The sequence below is a fragment of the Ranitomeya variabilis genome, chromosome 1 (genome assembly GCF_051348905.1).
Source record: "Ranitomeya variabilis isolate aRanVar5 chromosome 1, aRanVar5.hap1, whole genome shotgun sequence".
NCBI lineage: Eukaryota > Metazoa > Chordata > Amphibia > Anura > Dendrobatidae > Ranitomeya > Ranitomeya variabilis.
The window spans coordinates 749,494,145-749,518,583 of record NC_135232.1 but is presented as its reverse complement, the minus strand read 5'-3'; the positions used below and the strand labels follow the sequence as shown (position 1 = coordinate 749,518,583).

General features: G+C 43.4%; 1 protein-coding gene across 1 annotated transcript in view; it reads left to right on the top strand.

Moving 5' to 3' along the window:
* CACNA1S (calcium voltage-gated channel subunit alpha1 S) overlaps positions 1-24,439 on the top strand; it is a 422,207-nt gene that overhangs the window by 370,343 nt on the left and 27,425 nt on the right. Inside the window, exons 39-40 of the mRNA XM_077270340.1 lie at positions 11,400-11,599; positions 20,228-20,318. Coding sequence (XP_077126455.1) covers positions 11,400-11,599; positions 20,228-20,318 — 291 coding nt within the window. The remainder of the gene's footprint in view (positions 1-11,399; positions 11,600-20,227; positions 20,319-24,439) is intronic.

The window sequence follows — 24,439 nt, the reverse complement described above, 5'->3', positions numbered from 1 at the left end:
GAGCCACTTATCACGGTGAAGGAGCAAAACCTCAAAGCAGTCGATAACTTCACCTACTTAGGCAGCACACTTTCCTGTGAAGTAACCATAGACGCTGAGGTTAATAACAGAATCGTCAAAGCCAGTGCTGCCTTCGGGAGACTGCATAAGAACATCAGGGCCGGACTTAGCCCAAAAGGCGCCCTGTGCGAGACTGCAGGACGGCGCCCCCCCCCCTCCAAACTTTGAAAGAAAACAATAACTCTTTAATATTCACAACAACACGTTTACTTAGAAAACTTGTGTTTCCCTGCAAAACACTTGAAGAAACACTAATATTGCAATAACGGGAATTATAAAGTGCTTTAAAGCGGACCAAAAGGAAAAAATGACGCTTGGTCCAAAGCCATATGGGCTGACAGCCAATCAGAGTGCAGAGCGGCGGCCTGCAAGGCCAAACACCGCCACACCATGACCAGATGACATATTACCACCACAGTGATCGAATAATATCAAATACAAGGAACGAATACCACAACATCATGACCAGACCACATATTACCACCACATAGTGACTGAATACTACAATACTGATCAATAATAAAAAAAACCACAATACTATCACCATAAGTGCCATTATACACAGGAGATCTGTACTTAGTATGCAGCGTCTGTGTATAGGTAATACAGTGATCACCGGTGACATACACAGGACCTCAGTATATAGTATACAGTGTATAGTGTCAGTGTATAGGTAACACACTGACTCACCAGTGACATCTCTAGGTGAAGTCCTTCATCTTTCATCCCGCACAGACCGCCATCACTTCATCCAGCCAGGACTCGTCTCTGCAGGAAATAACACAGTTATCTCGAGTTCCACTTGCAGAACACATTACTTAATTCTCCCAACTTCTACATTACACCACATGAAGAAGGCGACATAGTGTCACTCTACACAGTAATAGGACCGCCCCTCCATTTAAAACAGTATACTCAAAAAATAAAATAAATACATCACTGCAGTAATAATATCCCTTAATTAGCCCCTATGGTAATAATATTCGCCATCCTGGCCCCCGTGTGTCTCATTCCTGGCGTCAGCCATATATTCTCCCATCCTGCCCTAATGAGTATCTATCCTGCCCCATATGATCTTCCCATCCTGCCCCATCTGTCTCCATCGTATCCATCCTGCCCCATCTGTCTCCAATCCTGCCTCCAGTGTCTCCAGTCATGACGCCATGTCTGTCATCCTGCCCCGTGTCTCCATTCTGCCCCTGTGTCAAGCATTCTGCCCGTGTCCAGCATTCTGCACCAGTGTCCAGCATTCTGCACCAGTGTCCAGCTTTCTGCCCCTGTGTCCAGCTTTCTGCCCCCTGTGTCCAGCTTTCTGCCCCCTGTGTCCAGCTTTCTGCCCCAGTGTCCAGCTTTCTGCCCCAGTGTCCAGCTTTCTGCCCCAGTGTCCAGCTTTCTGCCCCAGTGTCCAGCGTTCTGCCCCAGTGTCCAGCTTTCTGCCCCAGTGTCCAGCGTTCTGCATCAGTGTCCAGCGTTCTGCCCCAATGTCCAGCGTTCTGCCCCTGTGTCCAGCTTTCTGCCCCAGTGTCCAGCTTTCTGCCCCAGTGTCCAGCTTTCTGCCCCAGTGTCCAGCTTTCTGCCCCAGTGTCCAGCTTTCTGCCCCAGTGTCCAGCTTTCTGCCCCCGTGTCCAGCTTTCTGCCCCAGTGTCCAGCTTTCTGCCCCCGTGTCCAGCGTTCTGCCCCCGTGTCCAGCTTTCTGCCCCCGTGTCCAGCTTTCTGCCCCAGTGTCCAGCGTTCTGCATCAGTGTCCAGCGTTCTGCCCCAATGTCCAGCGTTCTGCCCCCGTGTCCAGCTTTCTGCCCCAGTGTCCAGCTTTCTGCCCCAGTGTCCAGCTTTTTGCCCCAGTGTCCAGCTTTCTGCCCCAGTGTCCAGCTTTCTGCCCCAGTGTCCAGCTTTCTGCCCCAGTGTCCAGCGTTCTGCCCCAGTGTCCAGCGTTCTGCCCCCGTGTCCAGCGTTCTGCCCCCGTGTCCAGCGTTCTGCCCCCGTGTCCAGCGTTCTGCCCCAGTGTCCAGCGTTCTGCCCGAGTGTCCAGCGTTCTGCCCCACTGTCCAGCGCTCTGCCCCCCCTGTGTCCAGCTTTCTGCCCCGTCTCCAGCTTTCTGCCCCAGTGTCCAGCTTTCTGCCCCAGTGTCCAGCTTTCTGCCCCAGTGTCCAGCTTTCTGCCGCAGTGTCCAGCGTTCTGCCTCCCTGTGTCCAGCTTTCTGCCCTGCCCCCCCCCTCCCGATCGCCGCTCTCAATAATAATTAAAAAAACCAAAACAAGTTCTTCTTACCTGACCGCGATCCTGCTCTATCTGCTTATCGGTGGGGGCGGCCATCTTCCTGAGGCCGCGCATGCGCAGGTGGAGTGCTCTGCTGCCCGGGGCTTCAGGAAAATGGCCGCGGGATGCCGCGCATGCGCAGATGGAGATCGCGGCGGCCATTTTTCTGAAGCCGAGAAGCGAACAGCCAGGTAAATTCTGCGCCGCCGGCGACCCGCCCCCCCGCATTGTGCCGCCCCCCGCATTGTGCCGCCCCCTTCCTACGCCACTGCCAGGGGGGGCCCGATGACCGGGGGCGTGGTAACCGGAACGCTGGCAGATGGAAATTTTAGAAAACGGCAGCCCCGTACCGGGTCGTACCGGCTGAATCCCACCGCTGATTGTGATGTAATGTGACATTAATCTGCTGAGCTCAATAAATGCGCCCCTTGTATGCTAACGAGCCTTGGCGCCCTGTGCGGCCGCACAGGTCGCACAGGGCAAAGGCCGGCCCTGAAGAACATCTGGGAACAAAGAGGACTCAGCCTTACCACCAAGCTGAAGGTCTACTGCGCGGTGGTCTTCACCACACTTCTCTATGCTAGCGAGACCTGGACAGTGTACAGCCAGCATGCTAAACAGCGTAATCATTTCCATATGAGTTGCCTCCGCAGACTCCTCCACATCAGGTGGCAAGACAATGTCCCGGACACGGCAATTCTGGAACAAACTGGGCTCTGCAGCGTTTACACTCTCCTGCTGAAAGTCCAAGCCAGGTGGGCTGGACACGTGGTTAGAATGCCTGACAGCCGACTACCGAAACAACTGCTGTGCGGAGAACTGTGCCAAGGAAAGCGAGCAGTTGGGGGGCAGGAGAAGCGCTATAAAGACTGCCTTAAGGTGTCTCTCAAAAACCTGGAAGTCAACACCAATGAATGGGAAGAGCTTGCCCTGGATCATCCAGGTTGGCGGGGCAGGATCACCTCAGGAGCACGTGCAGCTGAAGATAGGAAAATCTTTGACGCAAAAAGAAAGCGCGCTGTACGCAAGGCACAAGTAGAATCTGGTGTACTGACCACATCTGCTTCCTTATGTCAAGTATGTGGGCGAACCTTCAGGGCCTGGATTGGACTCATCAGCCACCTCCGGACCCATAACTACTAATTTTCTTCTAACCCTGAAGTCATGGTCATCTTCGAAAACTAAGGACGAACATCATCTATCTATCTATCTATCTATCTATCTATCTATCTATCTATCTATCTATCTATCTATCTATCTATCTATCTATCTATCTATCCATCTTCCATCCATTATCTATCTATCTATCTATCTATCTATCTATCTATCTATCTATCTATCCTCATTCCTTCTATCTATTCTATCTCATTCCTTCTATCTATCTGTCTATCTATCTGTGTGTAATGGAATGTTGGTTGGACAAATGTAAAAGAGGAGGTTGGACAAGAAATTACATCACAAATCTTTTTTTTTGCTCAATAAGAGATCTTTGTTAAGCTTTCAAAAACGCATACAAATCCGCATAAAAAAGCATCAAAACCTTTAAAACACTTTAAAACATTTTTACTTTTTGAAACAATTATTAGTCTCACAATAGGACTTAAACATGGAATCCTTTGATCGCATAGATAATACTCTGCATTGCTTATCCAGCCTGTCAGTGTTAGGGCTCATGCAGACGAGAATATAAATAGGACGTGTGCTGTCCAATTTTTAATTGGATAGTACACTGACCCATGTTACTCAAAAGGCAGTTTAGGTTAACTATTTTTTTTTAGGTTCGAGTGGAAAAAAAAGAAGAAAAAAAAATCGCAGAACGCATTATTTTCTTTCGACTCTATGGGTGTATTAAAAAAAAACCAGAAAAAAAAAACGGATCCCACACGTAACATCTGAATGGCTTCCTATTTTTATACATTTCTATTATAAGCCTAGGAAACTGTACTAGATCATGTACATTTTTTTTGTGTAAATGTATGAAAACAGATTGCACACAGATGTAAAAAGACTGGACACAAGGGTGGCACATGGATGAAAATTAGTTGAAAAACGTCTGAGTTTTCTGGCTGAAACTCAGACAATTTTTCATGTGCTCATCTGCAGCTGGCCTAATCCTGACAGGCACAACACAAAACTCACAGAAATTGTTATTATACACTTGTGGCCGAGAGCAAAGAATTATTATGTCTCTCCCAATATTTCTGTCCACACTTCTGGGACAGTATAGGGTACTCCCCAATATATAAGAAACCAAAGAACGGAGTATATAAATCCCAATACGCATTTTACTTTAAAATATATATAATTTTTATTTATTTATCAAAAAGTATATCTCAAATGAGTTGACAGTAGTAAATACAAATACATGTATGACAGGATAAGTGAAGGAGGAAACAAATGATAGTGGCAGAGCAGGCAGAGAACCTATCACATCACAGGGGCTGCTACTATAAGATCCATAGTTTAGGGGCACTGTATGGCGGTTACCCTAATCCTCATAGCTACATCGCTGGTTAAGGTGCAACAGTGCAAACTACATCAATAATTAAAGTGCCACAGTACCAACTAAGCTAATCAGCTATTGCCACGTATCGCAGCTTACCCATCTAGTCTGGATGTCTCACCACGCTCCACACGCCACCCCCTGACGCACGTTTCACGGTCTGCTTTTTCAAAAGGGGTTTGTTGATTGCTCGCTCTCTCACCAGTTAAAATAGGGCGCATACCGGAAGTATCATCAGGCACACCGGCGCACACACGCCCAGGATCCGGCTCCATCGTACCTGGCGGTCGTCAGAGCCGCACACACAGAGGGCGGAAATCCGCTCAGTGACGTCACATAGTGTGTGTGCGGCATCTAATGATAACCGCCCAGGAAGTCAGGTGCATAGAATCCAGGGTGCGTGCGCGCACAGCCCAAAGCCCTCCCACCGAAGACCATGGAGGCCGCCATTTTATAGGTGATATCTGGTAAGTAAGGTTCCAAGTGACTAACGTATAGGTAAATAAGAAGCGGCCTCCCACCAGAAACCATTGGAGACACTAATTACTACATGGTAATCCTTAACAATACTAAGACTGCTATGCATCATATGAAGTGCACCATTTAGATCCCCCTGGTCCCCACATCGGGGACCACAGGAAATTTACATACAATACCATTGCTAGGTGAGGGCATACTTCATATAAATCCAAAATCCCCCCATAGATAACCATGGGAGACACCGAATTGTGATAATGATAAATTACAGCAGTGAACATCACTATCTCCTGTGGTGGGGTATATTAATGTGAATCCCACAGCCCCTCCCACAATACATAATAGGAACCATACAGGTGTAATACAAAGTGACAATATGCTCCATAAAAGGGGCTCAAAAACAAAAACATAATATATTACATACAATAACTGAGTGAAAATACGCATACACTATGTTCCAAATTATTATGCAACTGACATTATTCTCGGATTTTCCTAAATGGTTGGTGCAAATGACAGTCAGTCTAATAAAAGTAATCACCTGTTAGAGTATACATCGAATTTTATTGAAGAAACCTCCCAATGATAACAGTATAATCTCCAAAATGAATAAAAACTTAAAATGCACTGTTCCAAATTATTATGCACAGTGGAATTTCTAAACATTTGATATGTTTTAAAGAACTGAAAATGCTCATTTGTGGAATTTGCAGCATTAGGAGGTCACATTAACTGAACAAAAATGCTATTTAACTCCAAAACATCCTAACGGGCCAAGTTACATGTTAACATAGGAACCCTTCTTTGATATCACCTTCACAATTCTTGCATCCATTGAACTTGTGAGTTTTTGGCGAGTTTCTGCTTGTATTTCTTCCCTCCCTGAGCTGCTGGTTTGATGTGAACTGCTTCCCACACTCCTCGATCTTTTGCTTGATGACACTCCAAAGGTTCTCTATAGGGTTGAGGTCAGGGGAAGATGGTGGCCACACCATGAGTTTATCTCCTTTTATGCCCATAGCAGCCAATGAGGTATTATTTGCAGCATGAGATGGTGCATTGTCATGCATGAAGATGATTTTGCTCCTGAAGGCACATTTCCGCTTTTTATACCATGGAGGAAAGTTGTCAGTCAGAAACTCTATACAGTATACGTTGCAGAGGTCATTTTCACACCTTCAAGAACCTTAAAGGGCCCTACCAGCTGTTTCTCCATGATTCCAGCCCAAAACATGACTCCTCCACCTCCTTGCTGACGTTGCAGCCTTATTGGGACATGGTGGCCATCCACCAACCATCCACTACTCTATCCATTTGGACCATCTAGGGTTGCTCAATGCTTATCAGTAAACAAGACTGTTTGGAAATTAGTCTTCATGTATGTGTGGGCCCAATGCAACCATTTCTGCTTGTGAACACTGTTTAAGAGTGGCCGAATAGTAGGTTTATGCACCACAGCAAGCCTTTGAAGGAGCCTACACCTTGAGGTTCGAGGGACTCCAGAGGCACCAGCAGCTTCAAATATCTGTTTGCTGCTTTGTAATGGCTTTTTAGCAGCTGCTCTCTTAATCCGATGAACTTGCCTGGCAGAAATCTTCCTCATTATGCCTTTATCAGCATAAACACATCTGTGCTCAGATACAGCCACAAATCTCTTAACAGTACGATGATCACGCTTAAGTTTTCGGGAAATTTCTAATGTTTTCATCCCTTCACCAAGGCATTGCACTATTTGATGCTTTCCGGCAGCAGAGAGATCCTTTTTCTTTCCCATGTTACTTGAAAACTGTGACCTGCTTAATAATGTGGAACATCATTTTTAAGTAGTTTTCCTTTAATTAGAATCACCTGGAAAACCAATTATCACATGTGTTTAAGATTGATTTCAGTGATACATTGAGCCCTGAGACACAATACCATCCACGAGTTTATTTGAAAAACAAAACAATTAAATCTTTATGACACTTAAATCCAATTTGCATAATAATTTGGAACACAGTGTACATAAGTGCAAACACACATACAAACACATATCAATGCATTACACAGATAATATATCAAAAATAGAATATAGAAATAATAATAAAAATAAAAAAAAATAAAAAAAGAAATCCGGTTTCATTCATGTACGACAAAGGGTCTCAAGCGGATCCAGTGGGTGGTCACATGGCGGGTTACATTGCGGTAGCGTCCCATAATTAAAATAACTAAGGACAAGAAAACAAACATATTAGAATAGAAAATTAAAAACATAGAGGGGAATCATCTGGGAAGAGGATATATAGCAATATTCGAAGTTATATTCAGTATTAAAAGAGACAAACAACACAGAAGTACTCCAATGAGGACGAAGCAGTGGTGGAGCAGGGATCCCAATGACAAATAGAGCATCATGTCATAAAAATGGAACAAAGCTTAATTGTTCATTGAGTCCCTTGGGGGACATGGTATCAAGGGTGACAATCCACCTGCATTCACATTGTGCAAGTAGTTGTTTAAGATTGCCACCCCTGATGCCCCCATGAATCCTATCAATTCCCCTCACTTTTAAACCAGCGGGATCGGACCCGTTATAAGTGCGGAAATGCCTCGGCAAAGTTTTCAAAGTCGATGTATCTTTTGTCTCTTTTGCAGCCAGAATATCACGAACATGTTCGCGTGTCCTAACCTTCAATTCCCTAGACGTGAGACCAATATAAATAAGGGAGCAGGGACACGTAGCGTAATACACTACGTAGGTGGTGTTGCATGAGATATATTCACGGATTGTATATTCCCTGCTCCCATCAGATGATTGAAAGGTCCCACATCTAAGGATATTAGGACACGCGACACATGACCCGCAGGGGAAGCAACCCAGTCTGGGATTTATTCTAGCTAGAAAGGTGTCACATTTTGCCACATAATGGCTTTTCACCAGACTATCTTTAAGATTTCTTCCCCTGCGTTGTACCATACATGGGGCTGGAGACAAATGTTTAGCCAAAACATTATCTGTCAATAAAACCGACCAATGTTTGGTCAGAATATCACGGATCCGATCCCATCGGCAATTAGCTGTGGAGATAAACCGTATCTCAGGATCTCGCAATTTCCTGGTCTTCTTAGATGGTACCAACAGATCCTCTCTCCGGGTCTGTTTTGCCCGTCTGTACCCTGCCTTGATGCACCGACGACTGTACCCCCTGGCCTTAAACCTGTCCGAGAGAGTCGCGGACTGCCCCTCAAAGCGGGCCTCTGTAGAGCAGACACGCCTGTTCCTCAAGAACTGGCCAACTGGGATGTCTTTAATTGTTGAATAATTGTGTGCCGAGGAGGCATGGAGTAAAGAATTGACGGCCGTCTCTTTTTGATAGAGGTCCGTCTCAATAGAGCCATCCCCGGCAACACAAAGGGTAATGTCCAAAAAATTAATCCGAGTTTTATGCCAACAATAGGTGAACTTCAAATTAAAACAATTTTGGTTAAGGTCCTGCATAAATTGGGTACAACGCAGGGGAAGAAATCTTAAAGATAGTCTGGTGAAAAGCCATTATGTGGCAAAATGTGACACCTTTCTAGCTAGAATAAATCCCAGACTGGGTTGCTTCCCCTGCGGGTCATGTGTCGCGTGTCCTAATATCCTTAGATGTGGGACCTTTCAATCATCTGATGGGAGCAGGGAATATACAATCCGTGAATATATCTCATGCAACACCACCTACGTAGTGTATTACGCTACGTGTCCCTGCTCCCTTATTTATATTGGTCTCACGTCTAGGGAATTGAAGGTTAGGACACGCGAACATGTTCGTGATATTCTGGCTGCAAAAGAGACAAAAGATACATCGACTTTGAAAACTTTGCCGAGGCATTTCCGCACTTATAACGGGTCCGATCCCGCTGGTTTAAAAGTGAGGGGAATTGATAGGATTCATGGGGGCATCAGGGGTGGCAATCTTAAACAACTACTTGCACAATGTGAATGCAGGTGGATTGTCACCCTTGATACCATGTCCCCCAAGGGACTCAATGAACAATTAAGCTTTGTTCCATTTTTATGACATGATGCTCTATTTGTCATTGGGATCCCTGCTCCACCACTGCTTCGTCCTCATTGGAGTACTTCTGTGTTGTTTGTCTCTTTTAATACTGAATATAACTTCGAATATTGCTATATATCCTCTTCCCAGATGATTCCCCTCTATGTTTTTAATTTTCTATTCTAATATGTTTGTTTTCTTGTCCTTAGTTATTTTAATTATGGGACGCTACCGCAATGTAACCCGCCATGTGACCACCCACCGGATCCGCTTGAGACCCTTTGTCGTACATGAATGAAACCGGATTTCTTTTTTTATTTTTTTCTATTTTTATTATTATTTCTATATTCTATTTTTGCTATATTATCTGTGTAATGCATTGATATGTGTTTGTATGTGTGTTTGCACTTATGTATGCGTATTTTCACTCAGTTATTGTATGTAATATATTATGTTTTTGTTTTTGAGCCCCTTTTATGGAGCATATTGTCACTTTGTATTACACCTGTATGGTTCCTATTATGTATTGTGGGAGGGGCTGTGGGATTCACATTAATATACCCCACCACAGGAGATAGTGATGTTCACTGCTGTAATTTATCATTATCACAATTCGGTGTCTCCCATGGTTATCTATGGGGGGATTTTGGATTTATATGTAGTATGCCCTCACCTAGCAATGGTATTGTATGTAAATTTCCTGTGGTCCCCGATGTGGGGACCAGGGGGATCTAAATGGTGCACTTCATATGATGCATAGCAGTCTTAGTATTGTTAAGGATTACCATGTAGTAATTAGTGTCTCCAATGGTTTCTGGTGGGAGGCCGCTTCTTATTTACCTATACGTTAGTCACTTGGAACCTTACTTACCAGATATCACCTATAAAATGGCGGCCTCCATGGTCTTCGGTGGGAGGGCTTTGGGCTGTGCGCGCACGCACCCTGGATTCTATGCACCTGACTTCCTGGGCGGTTATCATTAGATGCCGCACACACACTATGTGACGTCACTGAGCGGATTTCCGCCCTCTGTGTGTGCGGCTCTGACGACCGCCGGGTACGATGGAGCCGGATCCTGGGCGTGTGTGCGCCGGTGTGCCTGATGATACTTCCGGTATGCGCCCTATTTTAACTGGTGAGAGAGCGAGCAATCAACAAACCCCTTTTGAAAAAGCAGACCGCGAAACGTGCGTCAGGGGGTGGCGTGTGGAGCGTGGTGAGACATCCAGACTAGATGGGTAAGCTGCGATACGTGGCAATAGCTGATTAGCTTAGTTGGTACTGTGGCACTTTAATTATTGATGTAGTTTGCACTGTTGTACCTTAACCAGCGATGTAGCTATGAGGATTAGGGTAACCGCCATACAGTGCCCCTAAACTATGGATCTTATAGTAGCAGCCCCTGTGATGTGATAGGTTCTCTGCCTGCTCTGCCACTATCATTTGTTTCCTCCTTCACTTATCCTGTCATACATGTATTTGTATTTACTACTGTCAACTCATTTGAGATATACTTTTTGATAAATAAATAAAAATTATATATATTTTAAAGTAAAATGCGTATTGGGATTTATATACTCCGTTCTTTAGTTTCTTAATCCTGACAGGCAGTCTAAAAGATTGTGCCTCTGGCACAATTCATTAGGCATTGATCTATGGCAGATCCAGAAGCTTTTGCTAGGCCTCCAGTTGCCATAGCAATCATCGGCTCCCCACAATTCCATTGCTGGGAGTCAATGTAGTGGCAAAGGCAGCAATCTCCGACATTGCTCTCTCCCTGCTGCTGCTTCTGCTAACATTAGGAAGGAATCATGGTCAAAAAGCAGGGGGAGCAAGGACCCTGGGATTGTGATACTGGGTGAAGATGAAAAAGTAATACTGTGACAGGATAGAGTTAAGGATACAAATTAATAGCTATGCCTTATAAAAACAAAAGAAAACATTTCCCTTTTTATTTTTGCGTCAAATGAATAAAAAATGTATGTTATTATGCCTTAGCGCATTCTGATATTTATCATATAACATAATCGTAAATAATTATATTTGATTTTTAATTCCTTTGCTAAATTTTGTATTCCAGAGGACGGGTGGACTATTTGGGCAAGAAGACGGTTTTCACACTGAGCTGGTCAGCCCTATGCACACAACTATTACCAGCCAGCGACCTCTACGTTTTTCTGAAGCTAGTGATGACCTAGAATCTCCCGTTTTTCTACCAGATCCTGTATTTTTCCCACCACCAAGGAAAAACCGCAACACAAATAATAGCAAAATTGTAAGGCAAGTACTAGTGGCTCATAGTTTGGTGTAAATAATACCTATTCTTTGTTCTTCAATGGTGCAAGAATATGTCAAAAGGTAACTGTCATTATAAAACAAAAATTACAAGTCAAAGGGAAATTATGTGCTTTCAGTGGGTTTCCAGGCTGCAGATACCCCACTAGATAGATTAAAACAGTGCTCTGTGAGTCCACACATCGCTCTCCAAGCAGCTTATTTCAAAGCAGTATTTTGACCAATCAATGGGGGTCTTCGGACCATGTCTTCTCCCAGTATTTAGCATCCCCTTTGATCATGTATGTGTGTATATACATAAACATACATACGTACACACACACGCATATATATGCATACACACACACACACACACACACACACACACATGCAGTGATTGATATAAATATTTAACACATCATCAATTTCTAAAAAGGTGCAATTAACATGAAATTCTCACCAGATGTCGGTAACATCCCATCCAATACACATAGGCAAAGAAATCAAACCTTTGGTGTCCATAAATTAAGTTATGTGTAATAAAGAGAAATGACCCAGTGAAAATATATTGAACATGCTTACTGAAATTTATATAATACTTTGTATAAAATCATTTGTTGGTAATGACAGCTTCAAGATGCCTCCCTTATGGAGAAATTAGGCGCATGCATTGCTCAGAGTCAGGTGTGATTACGTCCCATTATTCCACACAAACATTCTTCAAATCCTGAAGGTTCAGTTGACTCATTTTATGAACTCTGAGCTTTAGTTCCTTCCATAAGTTTTCTATTGAATTCAGATGGTGTTGTTTGCATCAAGAATTTGTTGAAATTTCATTGAATCTATTCTTCTCTCTACTCGTGAAATGTTCCCCGTGCCATTGACTGCAACACAATGCCAAAGCATGAATGATCCAACCCCATGCTTAATGGTTGAAGAGATGTTCTTTTCCTGAAATTCTGTGCCCTTTTTTCTCCACACATACCTTTTGATTATCGTGGCCAAACAGTTCAATTTTAACTTCATCGGTTCACAGGACTTGTTTCCAAACTGCATCAAACTTGTTTAGATGTTCTTTTGCATACTTCTGATGCTGAATGTTATTGCAAGGACGCCGGATAGGTTTTCTTCAGATGACTCTTCTATGAAGGCCATATTTGTGCAGGTGTCTCTGAACACTAGAACAATGTAGCACAACTCCAGAGTCTGCTAAATATTTTTGAAGGTCTTTTACAGTCAATCAGGGGTTCTGATTTGCCTTGCTATCAATCCTACAAGCAGCTCTCACTGAAATTTAGCTTAGTCTTCCAGACCTTATCTTGACCTCCACTATTCCTGTTAAGTGCCATTTCTTAATTATTTTTCGAACTGAGGAAATGGCAACTTGAAAACACTTTGCTATCTTCTTATAGCCTTCGCCATTTTCATTTTCATAGTGCCAGGCAGCTGCTTAAAAGAACCCATAGCTGCAGATTTTTGCCACAAGGTTATAGAAGGCTGGGACTTTATAAAGGTGGGAAAATTGCATCACTTGGCCTTTCCTAACAATGATAGTGAACAAGCCACAACCCTAACAGGCTAATTAACCCCTTTCTGACATCAGACATACTATCCCATCGAGGTGACCTGGGCCCGTATGACCATCGATGGGATAGTACGTCATACGAGATCAGCCGCACTCACAGGGGAAGCACGGCAGATCCCGGACGGGTGTCAGCTGATTATCACAGCTGACACCCGGCACTATGTGCCAGGAGTGGTCATGGACCACCCCCGGCACTTTAACCCCCGGAACACAGCGATCAAACAAGATCGCAGCATTCCGGTGGCATAGGGAAGTGTCGCGCAGTGAGGGGGCTCCCTGCGTGCTTCCCTGAGACCCTCAGAACAATGCAATGTGATCGTGTTGTTCCAAGGGTCTCCTCCCTGCAGGCCCCCGGATCCCAGATGGCCGCCCCGGTCCTTCCGGGTCCTGCAGGGAGGTGGCTTCTCAGTGCCTGCTGAGAGCAAGCACTGAGATGCCACCTCCACTGCCTGTCAGATCGCTGATCTGACACAGTGCTGTGCAAAGGGTCAGATCAGTGATCTGACACTATATAGTGATGTCCCACCCTGGGACAATGTAAAAAAGTAAATAACAAAATATATTATACTGTGTAAAAATATAAAAAAGAAATGCATAAATAAATACAAAAAATGAATAAATATTGTTCCAATAAATACATTTCTATATGTAAATAAAAAAAACAATAAAAGTACACATATTTAGTATTGCCACATCCGTAACAGCCCAACCTATAAATAAAACTGTCCCACTAGTTAACGCTTTTAGTGAACACCGTAAAAATAAAATATAAAAAAACGAAGCAAAAAACAATGCTTTATCATCATACCGCTGAACAAAAAGTGGAATAACACGCGATCAAAAAGACAGATATAAATAACCATGGTACCACTGAAAACTTCATCTTGTCCCGCAAAAAGCGAGCCACCACACAGCACCATCAGCAAAAAGATAAAAAAAGTTATAGCTTTCAGAATAAAGCGATGCAAAAACAATTATTTTTTATATAAAATAGTTTTTATTGTATAAAAGAGCCAAAAAATAAAAAAATGTTATAAATGAGGTATCGCTGTAATCGTTAACTGACCCAAAGAATAAAACTGCCTTATCAATTTTACCACACGCGGAACGGTATAAACGCCTCACCCAGAAGAAATTCATGAATTGCTGGGTTTTGTTCATTCTGCCTCCCAAAAATCGAAATAAAAAGCGATCAAAAAATGTCATGTGCCCAAAAATGGTACCAATAAAAATATCAACTCGTCCCGCAAGAAACAAGACCTTACATGACTCTGTGGGCCAAAATATGGAAAAATTATAGCTCTCAAAATGTGCTGATGCAAAAACATTTTTTTGCAATAAAAAGTGTCTTTTAGCGTGTGACAGCTGCCAAACATGAAAACCCGATATAAAAACCCACTATAAATAGTAAATCAAACCTCTCTTTATCACCCCCTTAGTTAGGGAAAACTAATAAAATAAAAAAAGTATTTATTTCCATTTTCCCATTAGGGTTAGGGTTAGGGTGGGGGCTAAAATTAGGGTTAGGGCTAAAGTTAGGGTTGGGGCTAAAGTTAGGGTTAGGGTTGGGGCTAAAGTTAGGGTTAAAGTTGGGGCTAAAGTTAGGGTTGGGGCTAGAGGTGAGGTTAGAGTTTGGATTATGTTTACGGCTGGGATTAGGGTTGGGATTAGGGTTAGGTGTGTTGGGGTTAGGGGTGTGGTTATGGTTAGGGTTGGGATTAGAGTTACGGGTGTTTTGGGGTTAGGGTTGGAGTTAGAATTGGGGGGTTTCCACTGTTTAGACACATCAGGGGCTCTCAAAACGCGACATGGTGTCCGATCTCAATTTCAGCCAATTCTGCATTGAAAAAGTAAAACGGTGCTCTTTCCCTTCCGAGCTCTGCCGTGTGCCCAAACAGTGGTTTACACATATGGGGTATCAGCGTACTCAGGACAAATAGGACAACAATTTTTGTGGTCCAATTTCTCCTGTTACCCTTGGGAAAATAAAAATTTGGGGGCTGAAAAATCATTTTTGTGGGGAAAAAATGATTTTTTATTTTCACGGTTCTGCTTTATAAACTTTAGTGAAACACTTGGGGGTTCAAAGTTCTCACAACACATCTAGATAAATTCATTGGGGGGTGTAGTTTCCAAAATAGTGTCACTTGTAAGGTTTTTTTTTACTGTTTAGGCACATCAGGGGCTCTGCAAACGGAACATGACGCCCGCAGACCATTCCATCAAAGTCTGCATTCCAAACATCACTACTTCCCTTTCGAGCTCTAACGTGTGGCCAAACAGTAGTTTTCTCCCACATATGGGGTATCAGTGTACTCAGGACAAATTGTACAACAACTTTTGGGGTCAAATGTCACCTCTTACCCTTGGAAAAATACAAAATTGGGGGCGAAAATATCATTTTTGTGAAAAAAATATGATTTTTTAATTTCACGGCTCTGCGTTATAAACTTTAGTGAAACACATGGGGGTTCAAAGTTCTCACAACACATCTAGATAAGTTCCTTGGGGGGTCTACTTTCCAAAATGATGTCACTTGTGGGGGTTTCCACTGTTTAGGCACATCAGGGGCTCTCCGAACGTGACATGGCGTCCGATCTCAATTCCAGCCAATTTTGCATTGAAAAGTCAAACGGCACTCCTTGCCTTCCGAGCTCTGCCATGCACCCAAACAGTTGTTTACCTCCACATATGGGGTATCAGCATACTCAGGACAAATTGCACAATAACTTTTGGGGTCCAATTTCTCCTGTTACCCTTGGGAAAACAAAAAATTGGGGGCGAAAAGATCATTTTTGTGAAAAAAGTATGATTTTTTATTTTTACGGCTCTACATTATAAACTTCTGTGAAGCACTCGGGGGTTCAAAGTGCTCACCACACATCTAGATAAGTTCCTTAGGGGGTCTACTTTCCAAAATTGTGTCATTTGGGGGATTTCCACTGTTTAGACACATCAGGGGCTCTCCAAACGTGACATGGCGTCCGATCTCAATTCCAGCCAATTTTGCACTGAAAAGACAAACAAACTTTTTTTCACAAAAAAATGACTTCAGATCCAATTTTTTTTAATTTCTACAAGGGTAACAGGAAAAAATGGACTCCAAAATTTGTTGTGTAATTTTTCCTGGGTACGCTGATACCCCAGATCTGGGAGAAAACCACTGTTTGGGCACACTGCAGAGCTCAGAAGGGAACTAGCGCCGTTTGACTTTTTGAATGCAAAATTTGCTGGAACAATTGGCGGACTCAATGTTGCATTTGGAGAGCCCCTGATGTGCCTTAGCAGTGAAAATCCCCCACAAGTGTCAGCATTTTGGAAACTAGACCCCTCAGGGAACTGATCTAGATGTGTGATGAGAACTTTGAACCCTTAGGTGCTTCACTGAAGTTTATAACGTTGAGCCGTAAAAATAAAAATCACCACAAATATGTTTTCAGCACAAAATATTGCATTTTCATAAGGGCAACAGGAAAAATTGCAACATACAATTTGTTATGCAATTTCTCCTGAGTACGCCAATATCCCATATGTAGGGGAATACTACTTTTGAGGAACAGACAGTTCAAAGCTCAGAAGGGAAGAGGCGCCATATTGGAGTTCTGATTTTGCTGGAATGGTTTGAGGGGGCCATGTCACATTGGCAGAGGCCCTGAGGTGCTAGAACAACAGAAGCCCCCTATATGTAAACTCATTTTACAAACTATACTCCCCATTGAATTCATCTAATGGTGCAGTGATCGTATTGACACCACATGTGCCTCACAGAATTTTATATCACTGAGCGGTGAAGAAAGAATAAATTACATTTTTACTACTAAAATGTTGTTTTAGCCCCAAGTTTTTAATTTTTCTAAGGGCTAATAGGATTTTTTTTTAAACAAACTGAATTCCATTTTTTCCTGAGTGTGCCAATACCCTACATACAATCAATACATTTTTTTCAGGCACAGTGCCAAGCTCAGAAGGCAAGGAGATTTTACTGTTATGGTTTGCAGGTGCCATGACCCACTGGGAGCTCATGAGGTGCCAAAACAGCTTAGCTCCCCATAAGTGACCCCATTTTACAAACTACACTTCTCAATTAATTCATCTAGGGGTGCAGTGACCATATTGACACCACGGATGTGTCACAGAATTTTATACCAGAAAAATTAACTACATTTTTACCACCAAAATGTAGTTTTAGCCCCAGATTTAACATTTTCACACAAGAAGTGGGTAAAAATTGCAACAAAATGTGTCACAAAATTTCTACTGAATGTGGCAATACTCCATATGTAGCTGTACAGTACTACTTAGCCATACGGAGAGACTCAAGAGGAACGGAGCACTCTTTGCCCCCTGGCAGATTTTCCTAGAACAGTTTGCGGACTCCATATACAGAGCCACTAATTGCTAGAAGAGCAGAATCCCCCCCCCCCCCCCCCAAGTGACCCCATTTGGGAAAGTATACCCCTTGGGGAATTTATCTACAGGTGTAGAGACGACTTTGAAAATTGCAAACTGCCATTGTAGTGACAAGTATGCTGTAGTGACCAGTACGTTACAGTCACCAGTACGTTATGCCCAGCCCGTGCTTCTGGAGGCATGCTCCTGAAAGATAGACGGGCTCTCATCGCTTCAGAAATGCCAAACATGGACCAGTTCGGGCTGTTAAAAAAAGCAGACAATTAATAATAAACATTAGAATTATACTTACCTGTCCAGCGACGCATACTCCCGTCCCGCTGTCTCACAGCCGCATCTGCTTCCGGGGCCGCTCATTACCTTCTGCGGGTATTCACTGTACTCGGCAGTCTTCGGCTTTTTCTGGCAGTGTTTGTGCAGTGACGTCACCGCACAACACTGCCGAAAAAGCCGAAGACTGCCGACTGCAGTGAATACCCGCAGAAGGTAATGAGCGGCTCCGGAAGCAGATGCAGCCGGGAGACAGCAGAACAGGAGGACGCGTCGCTGGACAGGTAAGTGTAATTCTAATGTTTATTATTAATTGTCTGCTTTTTTTTACAGCTCCCCCTCCCCATCCTATATATGTAAAGTCCTAGTTCGGGATTCAGACGCAAGTTTGTGTCATATACAGCCCCGAACTCGAACTTTACAAAAAACTCGCCGATCCCGAACATCACTAGTGCCAAGCCTTACTGCGATCTTTGGGAGGCAGAATTAAAAAAATCAACAGCATATGAAGAATTGGTTTTATTTACTTTTTACGCCGTCCTTCGTACAGTATAAGTGATTAGGCGACTTTATCCTTCAGGTCGGTGCGATTACAGCGATGCCAGATTTATATCGAGTATTTTTGTTTGGCTGCTGTCACACACTAAATGACGCTTTTTATTGCAAAAAATAGTTTTTACATCACCACATTTTGAGAGCTATAATTTTTCCCGATTTTGGCCCAAACAGTCATGTGACGGCTTGTTTTTTGTGGACCGAGTTGATGTTTTTCAAGGTACCATTTTCGGGCCGTTGACATTTTTTGATCACTTTCTATTTTGATTTATGTGAGGTAGAACAAATAAAAACCAGGAATTCAAGAATTTCTTTTGGGGGGTTATGCCATTCCGTGTATGGTAAAATTGATAAGGCAGTTTTATCAGTATGATTACAGCGATATCTCATTTATATCTTTTTTTAATGTTTTGGCGCTTTTATACAATAAAAACTATTTTATAGAAAAAATTACTTTTGCATTGCTTTATTCTGAGAGCTATAACTTTTTTATTTTTCCGCTGATGGAGTTGTATGGTGGCTTATTTTTTGCAGTACAAAATGACATTTTCAGTTGTACCATGTTTATTTATATCCGTCTTTTTGATCGCATTTTATTCCACTTTTTGTTCGGCGGTATGATGATAAAGCGTTATTTTTTGCCTTGTTTTTATTTTTATGGTGTTCACTAAACGGGTTAACTAGTGGGACAGTTTTATAGGTTGGGTTGTTGCGGATACCAAATATGTGTACTTTGACTCTTTTTTCTTTTCTTTTTTTTCATTCAAATATTTATTTTGAGATAAATATCCTTTGTTTTTTATTATTATTTTTTTAAAAACAGGGGTCTGTTACCGCTCCTTGCACTTAGTGCTGGGTGTCAGCTGTCAGATTCAGCTGACACCCGGTGGCGATCGCCAGCACACCCCCCGTGTGCGCGGGCGATTGCAATGACGTAATGATCCGTCCTTGGTTTAATAGGTCCAAGGCACATGGACGGATCATTACGACTAATGTCAGAAAGGGGTTAAAATGTAAAAAAAATTCTGCCTAAAATACAAACGAAAATGTGTCATCTTTAACTTTTGGCCTTTTAGAGATCATTTCATCTTCAACTTGCTTAACTATTCACAATAACAGCTATTTTGACCAGGGGTGTACAAACTTTTACACACCACTGTATTTATATATACACCGTATTTTGTGGACTATAAGACGCACTGGACCATAAGATGCACCCCAAAAGAGGAAAAAATGTTTTAATGTGTCAAATGGGTCTGTGTTATAGTCCAAATTTAGCTTCGGGGGGAAGGGGTGTGATGGTGGTGGAGCGTGGTCACCAAAGGCAGGGTCTCCACTGCTGAAAGTCAGCTGTGGCAGGAGTGGGTCCATGCTGCGGGCCCTGGGCTGGGAGGAAGGGATGTCAATAAATTGTTGGCGGTGCAGACGTAAGCGGAATCCTCGCTTTGCACATTGCCCTTCCAGCAGTGGCCCTTCAGGAAAATGGCAGCCATGGTGGCGCATGTGCAGATTGAGATTTCGGCTCAGCATCGCCCCACTCCTACTGGCTTCTCGCAGCAGCGACCCTGCCGTCCGTGACCTGGTGCCACCACCCCCTAGTAAGCTATTTTTGGACTATGAGACACCCCCATTTTCCTCCTAAATATTTTGGGAAAAAACGTGTGTATAATAGTCCGCAAATTACGGTATGTATATATATATATATATATATATATATATATATATATACTGTATATATATATATATATATATATATATATATATATATATTTTATTAATAACATTGTATGATAACATTGATTCTTATTTTCTAGTGAAATTGAACTTAGCTTTACTACTTTAAATGCTGCAAAAGCACAACAGAAAGAAGAACAGTGGAACTCTTTCAGTACCAGCAGTCAAGAGGTAAACAAATACTACATAAAAACAGTCTGTTGAGACTATTAATAAACTTAGCAGTCTTGAAAGCTCAGCCGACACAGTGTGCTATATATAGTGTTCAATTTTTGCTAAGCTTAAAGATGTATACCCATTTATTAAATTGCTTCAGTTAGCATGAAAATAAACAAGTTTGCAATTGACTTTCTTTTTCTATCTGCTGTTGTTCTCCTGTGACTAGAGCTTTTACCTTACTTAAGGCCCCGTCTCACATAGCGAGATCACTAGCGAGATCGCTGCTGAGTCACAAGTTTTGTGACGCAACAGCGACCTCAGTAGCGATCTCGCTATGTGTGACACGTACCAGCGACCCGGCCCCTGCTGCGAGATCGCTGGTCGTGTCGGAATGGCCTGGACCTTTTTTTGGTCGTTGAGGTCCCGCTGACATCGCTGAATCGGTGTGTGTGACACCGATCCAGCGATGTCTTCACTGGTAACCAGGGTAAACATCGGGTTACTAAGCGCAGGGCCGCGCTTAGTAACCCGATGTTTACCCTGGTTACCAGCGTAAATGTAAAAAAAACCAAACAGTACATACTCACCATCTGATGTCCGTCAGGTCCCTTGCCGTCTGCTTCCTGCTCTGACTGAGTGCCGCCGTACAATGAGAGCACAGCACAGCAGTGACGTCACCGCTGCGCTCTGCTCGCCTCTCACTGTGCGGCGGCACTCAGTCAGAGCAGGAAGCAGACGGCAAGGGACCTGACGGACATCAGATGGTGAGTATGTACTGTTTGTTTTTTTTGGTAACCAGGGTAAACATCGGGTTAATAAGCGCGGCCCTGCGCTTAGTAACCCGATGTTTACCCTGGTTACCCGGGTGCTGCAGGGGGACTTCGGCATCGTTGAAGACAGTTTCAACTATGCCGAAGTCGTTCCCCTGATCGTTGGTCGCTGGAGAGAGCTGTCTGTGTGACAGCTCCCCAGCGACCACACAACGACTTACCAACGATCACGGCCAGGTCGTATCGCTGGTTGTGATCGTTGGTAAATCGCTATGTGTGACGGGGCCTTTAGTGTGATGGAGATAAACAACCACAGGCTGGCCAGTATGCACAGTAGCTGAATTCCAAGCTGAGGAGTTAACTCATGAGAAACCAGCCACCTCTCTCTATTCATTTCTAGACAGCAGTTAGCTGCTCACCTCCCTCCCCTTCGCTATCACTTCCTGACCTATTATCAGTCCTGCAGAAACACAATTCCCTACCCCTTTTCCACCCTAAACCCCACCACTGGCAGTTTCTGGAGCAGTTCTCTTAATCACAGCTGTCCCTTTTCTCGAGCTGTGTATGTGCGTGTGTTCATGGGTCCAGTTTTCTCTATATGTACTTTTAGTGATATAGTGAATAATGGGTGTAAGTATTTTTTACATTTATTTTTGTCAGGTTACGCTGGGACATTAGTCTTTTTTCTTTTTAGCAGCTTTAAGTGGTATATTTAAGAAGTAAATGTCTAAACACGAGCATCCATTTTTTTGTTTTATGATGTCACTCTGTTGCAATGAATAATTAAAATGTATAATTAAAACAAGCTGTGTTACTGTTGATTACAATTTTGAAAACACAGACACAGTGAGGAAAATAAATATTTTATACATTGCCGATTTTGCATGTTTTCCCACCTGCAAAAAATGGAGAAAATCGCATTGTATAATTTTTAAATGATTAAATTTAATTTTATTGCATGAAATAAGTATTTGATCGCCTACCAACCAGCGAGAATTCTGGCTCTCACAGACCTGTTAGTTTTTCTTTAAAGGGAACCTATCACCCCGTTTTTTAAAGATTAGATAAAAAGTGTGAAATAGGGGCAGAGCTGGGCTTTACATTAGTGCCTTTTTGGTGCCTTTACACCCCCGTTAGGCTGCCGAAATACCTTTGTGAAGTGGCCGTTTTGTCCTGTCACTCAAGTTGGTCAGGTCGGATGGGCGTGGTCACAGCGCTGTTTCTCCCCCAGATCAGGCTCATCATTACGTTGGTGGCGTAGTGGTGTGCGCATGTCCAAAGAGAAGATCCACTGCCCAGGAGATTCAAAACAGCGCGGTCTACGCTATTCGCCGTTTACCGGTGGGCGCGGCCATCTTTCCTGTGGCCGCGCGTGCGCAGATGGAGCGCTCTGCTGCCCGGGGCTTCAGGAAAATGGCCGTGGGATTCCGCGCGTGCGCAGATGGAGATCGCGGCGGCCATTTTCCTGAAGCCCCAGGCAGCAGAGCGCTCCATCTGCGCACGCGCGGCCACAGGAAAGATGGCCGCGCCCACCGGTAAACGGCGAATAGCGTAGACCGCGCTGTTTTGAATCTCCTGGGCAGTGGATCTTCTCTTTGGACATGCGCACACCACTACGCCACCAACGTAATGATGAGCCTGATCTGGGGGAGAAACAGCGCTATGACCACGCCCATCCGACCTGACCAACTTGAGTGACAGGACAAAACAGCCACTTCACAAAGGTATTTCGGCAGCCTAACGGGGGTGTAAAGGCACCAAAAAGGCACTAATGTAAAGCCCAGCTCTGCCCCTATTTCACACTATTTTTATCTAATTTTTAAAAAACGGGGTGATAGGTTCCCTTTAAGAAGCCCTCCTACTCTACGCATTACCTGTATTAATTGCACCTGTCTGAAATCATTACCTGTATAAAAGACACCTGTCCATACACAATCAATTACACTCCAACATCTCCACCAAGGCCAATACCAAAGATCTGTCTAAGGACACTATCGACAAAATTGTAGACTTTAACAAGGCTGGGATGGGCTACAGGACAATAGGCAAGCAGCTTGGCAACATACTATTGGCACAATTATTAGAAAATAGAAGAAACATAAGATGACTGTCAATCTTCCTCGGTCTGTGGCTCTATGCAAGATCTCGCCTCGTGGGGTAAGGATGATTCTGAGAAAGGTCAGGAATCAGCCCATAACTACATGCAAGGACCTGGTCAATGACCTGAAGAGAGCTGGCACCACAGTCTCAAACATTACAGTCAGTAACACACTACACCGTGGATTAAAATCCAACAGGACACGCATGGTCCCCCTGTTCACACCAGCACATGTCCAGGCCCATTTGAAGTTCGCCAATGACCATCAGGATGATCCAGAGGAGGCATGGGAGAAGGTCATGTGGTCAGAAGAGACCAAAATAGAATGTTTTGGTATCAACTCCACTCTCTGTGTTTGGAGGAAGAAGAAGGATGAGTACAACCCCAGGAACCCCATCCCAACCGTGAAGCATGGTTGGGGGAAAGCATCATAATTTGGGGTTGTTTTTCTGCAAAGGGAACAGGACAACTGTACAGTATTGAAGGGAGGATAGATGGGGTTATGTATCGCAAGATTTTGCCCAACAACCTCCTTCCCACAATAAGAGCATTGGAGATGGGTCATCGCTGGCTCTTCCAGCATGACAATGATTCAAAACACCCAGCAAGGGCAACTAAGGAGTAACTCTGTAATAAGCATTTCAAGGTCCTGGAGTGGCCTAGCCAGTGTCCAGACCTGAACCCAATAGAAAATCTTTGGAGGGAGCTGAATCTCAAAATTACCTGGCTATAGCCCCGAAACCTGAAAGATCTGAAGAAGATCGTATGGAGGAGTGGGCCACAATCCCTGCTGCAGTGTGGGCAACCTTGGTCAGGAATTGCAAGAAACGTCTGATCTCTGTAATTGCAAACAAAGGTTTCTGTACAAAATATAAAGTTCTGTTTATCTATTGTATCAAATACTTATTTCAAGCAATAAAATGCAAACTAATTATGTAAAAATCATACAATGTGATTTTCTGATTTATTTATTTTTTTGATTCTGTCTCTCCCAGCTGAAGTGTACCTAACATAAAAATTACAGACCTCTCCATTCTTTGTAGGTGGGAAAACTTGCAAAATCTGCAGTGTATCAAACACTTATTTTCCTGTATGTGTGCATATATACAGTAAAATATACATTATAAATATAAAGGAGGCAGCACTCCAATAGATGATGAAAGAAAGTGGACTTTATTAGCCCATATGGTGTGGCAATGTTTCAGCCTTTCTCAAGCTGGTCACAGCCTATATTTGCGAGGAGGGCCTTGCACCATGATTTCATC